Source organism: Colossoma macropomum, unplaced genomic scaffold (assembly GCF_904425465.1).
Source record: "Colossoma macropomum unplaced genomic scaffold, Colossoma_macropomum, whole genome shotgun sequence".
Taxonomy (NCBI): Eukaryota; Metazoa; Chordata; class Actinopteri; order Characiformes; family Serrasalmidae; genus Colossoma; species Colossoma macropomum.
In genome coordinates, this window is record NW_023494794.1 from 8,897,401 (window position 1) to 8,908,202 (window position 10,802).

General features: G+C 42.9%; 1 protein-coding gene across 3 annotated transcripts; it reads left to right on the forward strand.

Annotated features, from left to right (window-relative positions):
- Positions 1–311: 311 nt before the first annotated feature.
- srsf7a (serine and arginine rich splicing factor 7a) lies at positions 312–8,950 on the forward strand. 3 transcript variants are annotated; one of them, XM_036580086.1, is made up of 8 exons: positions 312–394; positions 3,279–3,501; positions 4,611–4,790; positions 5,486–5,539; positions 5,724–5,762; positions 5,987–6,100; positions 6,472–6,570; positions 8,379–8,595. In XM_036580086.1, the coding sequence occupies exons 2-8, from the start codon at positions 3,293–3,295 to the stop codon at positions 8,428–8,430; spliced, it is 747 nt and encodes a 248-aa protein (XP_036435979.1). In that variant the 5' UTR covers positions 312–394; positions 3,279–3,292; the 3' UTR covers positions 8,431–8,595. The 3 variants fall into 3 exon arrangements, with proteins under 3 accessions (XP_036435979.1, XP_036435980.1, XP_036435981.1); XM_036580087.1 differs by having other exon boundaries at positions 313–394; positions 3,286–3,501; XM_036580088.1 differs by lacking the exon at positions 312–394 and having other exon boundaries at positions 3,456–3,589; positions 8,379–8,950.
- Positions 8,951–10,802: the final 1,852 nt, after the last annotated feature.

The window sequence follows — 10,802 nt, forward strand, 5'->3', positions numbered from 1 at the left end:
GTCTGCATTAAAAAATAACAAAAAATCAGAAATAAGACAACTGTGATAAAAGTCAACTTCAAAAACAAAACAAGTGCAGAGTCAAAACGACTGCGATAAAAGTCTACATTAAAAAATAACTAAATAAATAAATAACTTAGTGGTTAAAAATAAACAAAAACAGCTGTAATAAAAGCCCTCATTTAAAAAACTGAAGTTTACAACCAAACGGAGCGATGAGCGTCAACAGCAACCAAGAAAACAGAAAGTAAAAATCGCGCCTTCCTGCTTGGGCCAACCAATCGGATCACTCCGTCTGTGAAGCCCCGCCCCGTCCGAACCCGACAGCAGCGCGGTTCTCTCCGCGTGCATTTCCGTGAGCAGAGCGCGTGCGGCGATTCGAGGCGAGGAAACGGTGAGAAAACAAAAAAAACCTGAGTCGTTTTCGGTCGCGTTGAGGCTTCAGTGCCGTTTTGAGCCGTTAGTCGTTGAGCTGTTCGGTCTATTTTCAGCCGTACGGGGTTTTGTAAGCGCGCGGCTCGTCTCGGCCTCGCCGTGACTCGTTAATGGTGTAAGAGCGACGAGGCTGAAGTCGCTTCCTATTCTCCCGAATTCCCCGTTCCACCTTAAATGGTACAGCACTTACCGTAACGCTGTAGGCGCCAGAACGTACCTGCTGCGCCATTTAAGGTGGAACGGGAAAGTTCGAACACGAAGCGGGCGAATGGGAAGCCGATGTCAGGAGGCCGTGCGGTGGCGTTGTCGTTAGCAGCGGGGAGAGAGAGCCGGAGCCTCGGGAGGGGTTAAACGCGGAACCGCCGGTCTGAGAGGGTTTAATCCGCGCTGCGAGCGTTTGTGGGTTTAATCCGAAGGTTGAAGTTCATCGTAGCCGGTTCTGTTTAGCTTCGTTACCGCCTTGTTTGAACAAAGCAGCCGATAGCTTGAGGCTAAAGTTAGCTGGTTAACTTACTTGGTCGAATTTTCCGTTCCACCTTAAATTGTGCGGCAGTTATATTGTGGTACATGTACACAGATAGGTTCTGGGCCCTGCTGTGCCTTTTAAGGTGGAACGTAAAGTTCAAATATAAAGCTGGAGAATAAGAACCCAGCGTCTCAGCCTGGTGTTAGCCTATTAGCCTGTTAGCCTGCGGCCTTTAGCTCCTTTATTAGCCTGGAGCTCCTGCGCAGCTTAGTAACGAGCTGCGCGTGATACTTAAATCTGCAGGCGGCTGTTTGTGAAAAATCTTCTCTCTTCTCTTTTGATTTCTGTTCATCCTTCATATGTTCGGTTTCAGTTCGAGAGGTTAGCTTTATAAACGCTCTGCTGCCACCTTGATGCTAGTTGTTTGTATCCTAGCTTGCTAGCTAGCTAACTGGGCTAATTTCGCACAGTCGTTGGTAGAATTGACCTAAAAGGGAAATTCCACCAATTTTTCCTAAATTCTTCAGTGAGATATAAACAAAGTCGTTCAGAGTGGTTTGGTGTGAAATTTCTCCTTTCTAGAGAAACCCACAGATTCAGAAATGTTCACAGTGGTGATGGGAACCAGACGTCTGATGAGTATAGTGGCTCTGAAAGCTTCCTAACAGATATTTAGTACATTATGTCGTTATATTTGTGCTGCTTAACGTCTGAAACTTAATTTTATGATAGTTTAGTGATAGTTTTGGGTTATGAACTTATCTTTCTAATCTAGGTTAGGTTATTTATTTTGATCCATTTAAAGCGAAGGGATACATGCAAGGTGTTTTAAGGCAAAATAGCCCCCAAAGAAAATTTCTCATTTCAGATATACGTCTGTTTTAACATCAGTATTACATATAAAAACTCAGACACCTGCAGTTTCACTGGTGGTAAATAAAATGGTTATATTTGTGTTGTAGACATGGTGACCCCTGGTTTCCATCACCTCCACCGTAAGGACAGTTGAGTCTAAGGCCCGAAACATACTTCACGCGAGGACGCGAACGTAGATGCCTCAAGCTACGCAGACAGGGTTTCACGCATAGTTGCGTTCAAAAATGTGTCACTACGCATTTCATAACATGACGCAAGTGTGAGCTGCATTCTGAGCAGTACAGTAAGGGGCGCCAACACAGCCAAACCTGACCAAGCGGTCTTGTGCCGCCAGCCTGCTTCTCATCTGCTATAGGAGACGAGCAGTTGAGTCTCACGCAAAGATGGCTTAAAAATATGATTAATTATCGCATTTGCAATCCATGAGTTGAGGTAAAGCAGCTCATTCTTCTTTACTGTCCACGTTTAGCTGTTGAGGCTGTTGGAATAACAGTAGATCCCTCTCCGATTTGTGCTCTAACACCCCCTTCAGTACTGAGTGTTTTAACCACCACAGCAACGTAAGAATGCGCAGTGAGCTTGTACAGAAGGACCGAGCATTTGCAGTGCGTTCTCTGAGCGCTGTCATTTGTGTTCGTGTCCTTGCGTAAAGTACGTTTTGGGCCAGTTCATCTGAAAGGAACCTCTTCGCATCAGACCACTCTGAATGACTGCTTACATCTCAAGGACTGAATTATTTGGGATTTTTTGAAGAGATGGTGGGATTCCCCTTTAAGTTGTTAAGATGTAAAAACAAACATTCAGGGTGGTTTGGTTTGCTGAGACCTCATAAACATTTAGGCTGATGTTTCTGTACGAAAAAAATTAGAAGCGACTTATCGCAACCGCTCCGTGTTTGAAGAGATTTCAAAAGAAACGGCCGGAGGAGAACGAGGCTCTTGCTCAGAAAAAAGGTTTAAAGAATCCAAGGACGCGAACCAAAGAAGTGACCGTGGGCAAATAACATGCCTCTTTTACGGCTCGAGCACACTGTGGGTGATGAGCCCAGCTGTCAGTCAGTGAAGCTTCATGTTGGCTCCTGTGATGCTGCTGAAGATGAAGCTGAAAGCTCCGGGAGAGACTGGCGTTCGTTGGCAGTTATGAATGTTTACCTTTGGATGAGCAACATGAAGCATTGTTCTTTTGCGCATTCGGGTCGGTTTAGGAGCTGATCTGTTCAGACTAGTATCACATATAGACCACGTTTAAAAGATAATGTGAACGTAATGTGAGTGCACCCAGCCTATGAAATAATAACATTGTTGGACATTTTAAAATGATAGTTTGAAGACATTTGGTGAAATTGTATTGAGGTACTGAATAAAGGCTCAGATAACAACAAATAGCACAGACGCTGTACCAAGAATGTACTGCGTTGCCCTAACCTGAAGCTTATGTTTTTGCTTTGTCAAAGTATCTTGAGTTTGCAGTGCATGGTTGCCTTAATTTAATACTCTTTCAGGTTACAGATTAGGGATGTCTTACTCGTCACGGAGTACGGTTGACTGCAAGGTCTACGTGGGGGACCTGGGCAACGGCGCAGCGAAGGGTGAGCTGGAGAGGGCGTTCAGCTACTACGGGCCGCTGCGAAGTGTTTGGGTGGCGCGCAACCCGCCAGGTTTCGCCTTCGTGGAGTTCGAGGATTCCAGAGATGCTGAGGACGCCGTGAAGGGGATGGATGGAAAGTGAGTCAGCTTGAGTTCTATCTGCCTACCTTTGCCATGGTGCACATTTGACCCCCCTGACCTCTTCAGGGAGCTCAGCTCTGTAAGGGTGAGTGCTGGAAGGCCATATATGTTGTCGCTCAGAAGTAGGTTTTGTTTAAAAATAAATAAAATAATAAAGGGGTGGAGAACAACTAGGGTACAAACATATGATGAAGCTGATCTATGGAATGATGGTAAAGCCTGTGGTGTTTGTGTTGATTTCAAAATACTGTCTTAAATAAGGGTCCAGACATGTGTGAATATGTACTGCAGGCATCCCAGGATTGGCCCCTTGTTTATTTAGGCCCATTCCCCTATTACTTAGCCCTTACCTCTCCGTTTTGCACGTTCACGCCTAGGGGGTAGGGTGTCCCAATTTTTGTTGATATAGAGGGGTAGGACTACATGGGTTAGGATTACATGGACCTCCAAACAGATGGTTTTTCAGAGGCTCCAAACGGTCATAAAAAGAAAGAACAGCAAGATGGCTGCTTACATGACCAAAAAAACCCACAAACAAGTATTGCAAGTAGTTTGCCGATGTCTTGGTAGCTGGCTTGCTAAATGTCCCGTTCCACCTTAAATGGTGCAGTAGTTCTGATGCCTGAGGTGCCAGAATGTAACTGCTGCACCATTTAAGGTGGAACAGGAAAATTCGAATGAGAAACTGGCGAATATCCGACTTCAGTTTCATATCACTGAAGAATTAGGGGTGGGTGATATAATTGTCCCCCCTCTTTGAAGGCATATGATTCCCTAAAGTTAACTAAAGCCCAGCAGTGAGGAGCTGAACTTTACCCTCCTCTGCTGTCACTGCAGACTGGCAGGGTCGCCTACAGAGCAGCACTAGTAGCTGTTAATGAAGTGATGTTCTTTTTGTTTGATGTTCCCATTTTGCAGGAGAAGATTTCAACCTCTACCCCTTATAACTCCTTTCCAAGGGGCAAGATGACACTCGAAAGCAAGGGGTAGGGGTAAAAATTAGAAATGGGATTGGGCCTTAGTCTGCTTAGTTTAGCATGCTAACACTTGTGGCCTTAAAAAGCACAACCAGTTAATCCCCGTTAACCTCTTTTGCCGTTTCCCAGGGTGCTCTGCGGGACCCGCATCCGCGTTGAAATGTCAAACGGGATGTCCCGGAAGTCTCGCTTTGGTCGGCCGAGCCGCAGACAGTTCGATCCAAATGACCGTTGCTACCAGTGCGGAGAATGTGGCCACTACGCCTACGACTGCTACCGCTACAACAAGAGAGGCAGCCGACGCAGCAGGTAAAGCCACGTTTCAGAAATGTCCAGGGTCAAGTGACAAAAATGCTCTTATACTTATAATTGATCTTTAAGACATGAACAGGACCAAAATGCCTCCACAGAGATGTTAAGATTATAACAATTTAATACAAAAGAACTTGTCAACGCAAAGAATCAATGCGAATGTCAATATTGCGCTATTAAACACAGCAGACCTTTTGTTCCCATTTATATAGTTATAAATCGCCCTGCTTTCTGATTGTGACTGGTCGTCTAACATCAAGAAAAATATATGAATGTCTACATTGTGTTTATATTCAATTTTCACATTTATGATAAGTTAAATGTTATTTTATGTATTTAAGAAGGGCCTGTTCACATTTTCAGACCACTGTTTTGGTGTCAAAGCTGCCATGTGTGTAATAATACAGGAAATGTTGCAGAAGCTCTGTTCTAAACCAAGCTCAGATAGTCTGGCCAGTATTTGCCTGGACCAGATTTGTAATCAGGTTAAGGCTACCTCAACTAAGACCTTAGTTAGACTACGACAGTTGAACTATGCTAGTTATATGATCATGTCTAGTCTGACTAATACTGAACCACTGGGGTGCAAGTAAGATGCAAGTGTAGTTGCTGTTAAAGCTCTTATTGTCTTTCATGGACTTTTTTCTCAAATTCAACAGCAGGCTATGATGTTTAATCTTTTCCCTCTCCAGGTCTCGGTCCAGGTCCCGTGGTCGCCGCTACTCTCGCAGCCGTAGCAATGAGCGGTAAGTACACATCTACCCATCATCTACCTATTACATAAACTCCGCCGCCCAACTAAAACCTAAAACTAATGCAGAGTTCAGTCGTTATGATACGATTATATATGATAATGTATTTTCAATAGGATGGTGCAGGTCAGATTCAGGGAGTCCAATTGCTAATGTACCTTTTATGTCCACTTTGTAGGAGATACCGTTCCCCATCCTACTCCAGACGAAGGAGCAGGTGAGTCATCCAGAGAAAATGCTAATTGAAAGTGGAACTGATTTGCATAGAGCTTAATGTCAGTTAATGTTGTAGGTCAAGAAAAATGGTAGGCACTGGACATGATGTTGCTGATGTTCACTGTCTCAGCTGATCCCTTTAGCTGTGTGTTGATGTAGAGGCTAATGATATGTAATAAGTTTCAGCACATTTCAAATTATTTACAATAATCCGAATTATGTTAGGTCACCATCCGCGGGCCGGTCCAGATCCAGATCGCCAGTCCGGCGTGATCGCTCCCCCGTGCGCAGATCCAGAAGCCCTGCTAGGAGGTCCAGAACGCCAGTCCGCAGGAGCAGGTAATGTGGTTGTTTTTGAATTTCATCCAGTTTTTAACCAAACTGGAACTGTGATTGGTCAGAATGCTCACGGCATACTCCTAAAAACACTGATTAGTTAGAGGCTCCTATGCATTCTGCAGTTTTGTGAGATATTGTATATTGATAAGGCCAGTGCTGCAATAACAAGTGTTTTATGTAGATTATGAATTGTGCAGCAGTGTTCATCTAGAGAATTTCAGTCTTAATTTTCAAATAATTTCAGTATTGGCAGCTTTTGTGAAAAATAAACACATGGTCAGTATTTTTCATTTAACCTCTGTCTGTACTTTCTCTGCTCACATTTCTGCTGCCCTGTGTATTGATATTTTGTGTTTGTGTGTTGTGAGCAGTCGTTCCCGCTCTCGTTCCCGCTCCGGCTCCAGACAGAGCGCGCGCAGCGCGTCCAGATCCCGCTCCCGTTCCCGCTCCCCCAGCAGCAAAAGAGACAGGTGAGTCCCCTCATATGGAGAGCAATCTCTTAAAGCAATAGTTTGGCTGGACAGACATGGGCCGCATTTCCACTGTCGAGCCAAATGGTTCTCAGGGCCGTACTGGGCCGTTCCATGCTGGTCCGGACACGTGAGACCGGTTACGGTTTCTGTTTCCACCTGTTGTACCGCTACATCAGAACCAGGAAATACAAAAGAAAACTACACAAACGAATGGCTAACTGCTAACAGGCTAATAGCAACATACATGCCACCCACCACAAACACGTTTGATTCCGTCTGTCACTGGTCCCTCAGCATGCCCTCATCTTGTTTATCCTCTAAATGGGTGGTGTTTGAGCATCTGGTACTGAGACAGCCTGTACTGCGGTGGGTTTTACCTGTAGCCGGATAACTACATTAGCATTAGCATTTCAACACCAGTCATTCGAATTTGCTCTCCGATATGCGTCTTTGTCCTCTAAACAGGCGTTTTTAATTACCTGTTCGCCAGATCTGAGCCGTACCGCAGTGGGAGGCACTGTGCACTCATGTTAGCTTATCCTAGCAAGCTACGGCTTAAAGCTCTAAGAGAACAGGTCTGATTTCGTGTCACTCCAACACTGATCAGTCGATTTTGCTCTCGCTATTGTACGTTTTTATCACCTACACTTGTGATAGCAGTGCAGTTGCAGTCAAATCGAAGGTGCACTGTGGTGTTTGGATCTCTTTAGCCAAGTTAGCTAGGACTGAAGAGCCAGCTAGCATTAGCTTAGCTAGGAGGCTTTCTGTCCCTCTGACATCGGCCACTCGACTTCGCTTCCTCAGATATGAGTCTTTATCATCTAAATTTATGTCAGAAAAGCTTTTGTTAGTCAGAATTGAATCTGTTCTGTGGTGAGCAGCGCTGGCAACATGCTAGCTAAGCTAATGCTAACTAGCTACTCTTCTAGCTGGTGAGGCAGCAGAGTTTATTTTTAAAATTGGTTTTAGGTTGAAGCTTTGATATTTATTGAATAGTGGGTTTAAAATCGTGCACTGCTTTCATTTATTTGAGAACTGAATGTATTTGAATGCTTTCAGGTTTGAAATAGAGCAGCAGGATGCTGTGGCACAATACCAATATAAACATAGAACCAATCAGCAAACAGCTACGGTGTTACATCATCCCACCGTACGGTCCTGTGGCCCGTACGGTTAGCTAACCTTGCCAAAAAAGCCGTTTTTTAAGCGTTCCATGTCGAACAGTGTCAGTATGGAAACACCACCGGAACGGTTACCCTCCCGTGCTCAGAACCGTTCGGCACTGCAGTGGAAAAGAGGCCATATAGTACACAAGGTCAACAAGGATATAAAGCAGGACATGCCAGACAAAAATCATGACAAGACAGGCAGTATATAAGGCACACAAATAAAAATAAGATAATGACAAACAGGCAGTACACTGAACAAATAAAGTAAATTAAAAAAAAATGTAAATGCATATACACGAAGAAACGCACACATTCAGCTTCTTTGTACCAAAAATACAATAGTGTGCTGCAGTAATCTGTGTCAGTAATCACTAGGTAATATTGTTTTCCTGTACAGAAGAAGGGCGGAGCCAGGGCACCCTCAGGGGCCACCCTGCTCCCTTCGTCCCCTCAAAAATGAAATCAAATGTACAGTTTTCATCTTGCCCCAGTTGTAGTGAAGCTTATGTTCACCAGTTAGCACTGAGCAAACTGAGTGATTAATTTATACAGGACGGTTGTTGCACATTGATCATGGCTGTCAAGATGCTCTTTCAGTGAGAATGTAATCTAATCAGTGTGTGTTCTGTGTTTTAGCCGTTCTAGGTCTGCCAGCCCGAGAGCCAGCCCCACACCAGACGCTGACTGATGAGGGGTCGACGTTTCACATCTCCACTTCGTCCTCTGTTTCTCTCGTTCTGACCTCTGGGGCCGTTTTACGGCTTATTTTCTCTCTCTGCTCTGGAACGATAAAGTCCCCTCCACTGGCCTCGTGTTCATCTCCCAGCGCTGGTTTCATTACGAGTTTTTGTTCTATTTTAATGACCAGCGTTTTCCCGCTTTTCAGTTTCAAATGTAAATCTCTACATCTGCGTCTTACTGCATCTTTCTGAGACCCCTGTCCCCCCCCCAGACTTTTTGTTCCACGTTTTCTCTTATGTTTAGTTTACACTTTTAAATGATTTTAAGGTGTTATTTTAAATTTCTGGTCTGTTGTGAATGTGGCTAGAGGGGGCAGTCAGCAGTGTTGTGGTGGATCAGTGTCTTGTGCGTATATAAAAAAAGAAAAATTAGCTATGGTCAGAGTCGGGCTTGAAGTATTTTTTTTTTTTCCCTCCTCCTCCTTTGAAAGTGGCAATGATCTTTTTAATAAAGTGAATCTTTACACACCCGTTTGTTTCTTTATTCAGACTGATGATTCTCGCGTTAAGATGTTATGCTACGCAGTGAATTTCTCACCATCCGATTCTCCTTAATTTCAGTGTTGAATTTGAACTTTGTCGTCTTTCTGATTAGCCCATCATTGAGTGCGTGTACATGCACTTAACAATAAATGCAGGAAATCAGATTTTGTCAGTAATCCGATAAACACGTTTACATGCTCTTGAGTAATCAGATAATGGGAGGCTCTGGGTCTACATGAGTCAGACAGTAATCGGATTTCTGCTTTGCAACCAGCCAATAAACTCGCAGAAGACGACGTGACGTAAACATAACACAAAACTCAAACTTCGTCAGGTTTTTATTCATTTATTTATCTGTTTATTTTAACATTGTGCGACTTGAAAATACGAACATAAATCATCCTTTATTTCGTGTTTGGTTTCAGTGCCTCTTTGCTGTGTCTCGCGACATTCACCGTCTGTTCTCGCGCATGCGCAGACTGAGAAATCCGATAGAAATCGGACAAAGTTTACATACACTTACAAATCTGATTAGTCAGCTAAATTCCAGCTCTCTTTATCGGCCCAATCATAACCAGATTTCTACAGTTACCCGATTATTCAAGTGGTGTAAACACCGTACTCCGATCTAGAAATCCAGTTATGAAATCCAATAAAGAGCTGGATTTTAGCTGAGTGATCAGATTTCTCTGTGCATTTTATTTTGGATTTCTCAGTCTGTGCATGTGTGAGAACAGACGGTGGATGTCGCAAGATGGCAGCAAAACACTTTGAGAGGCGCCGAAACCAAACACGAAATAAAGCATTTGAATATTCATCTTCTAGATGATGTAAGTTCATATTTTCAGGTAAAGTAGCTCAATGTTTAAAAAAAAAAAAACTCCATGAAATTTGAGTTTTACGTTATGTTTACATGACGTCTTCTGTGAGTTTTAGGCTGGTTGCAAAGCTGAAATCACTTACTGCCTGACTCGTAGACCGGGAGTTTCCCCATTATCTGATTACTCAAGTGTATGTAAATGTGTTGATCGGATTACTGACAAAATCTGATTTTCTGCTGGTATCGGATTATTAAGTGCATGTAAATGCACTCACTGTTATACTCCTGAGAGCTGTACCAAAGACGAGTAGGTGTATATAATGTGCATCCTAAAGCCTCTAATCTGTGAAATGGTGCCGAGATGTGTAAGAGGAAAAGCTCATGTAGAAGACGGGACTACAAAAAAGCTAAAGTGTGAATATGGACTCACTGGTGTTCCGTATCTGTAGCACATGCAGTTTTTATGAATGGCTGAGGTTCAAACATCTGAGACTAACATTTTAAAAGAGCACTGAGTTTATTTGCTCAAAACCCTTCTGAATAAATGTCAGTCTTTATTTCCAGAGCTTTCCTGTCTGTTAGTCCAGTGATGCTTGTAGATGTTTTAATTTTTTGCTATTTTATTGAATAATATAATGTGTACAGGCAAATGAATTGACAATTTTGTGGTGAGAGGGTTTTTCTTCTAAATGAAGTGTTTACAGTAAACTATCCTTTTACTGTTCAAACTTAGAACATTCTTCCATAAATTGTTAGTAAATGTATGTATATATATATATATATATATATATAATATGCAAATCTCTTAAAGCAATGATCATATCTCAAAATAACTTCTCAACCCAATGAGATAGTATGTCAAAATGACATCTCAAAATTATGAGATAATGTCTGAATAACTTGCCTCAAACTAATGAGATAGTATGTCAAAATAACCTCCAACTAATCTCAAACTGAGATCTCAAAATAATAACTTGCACCAATGAGATAGTATCTCAAAACAATAACGTCTCAAAC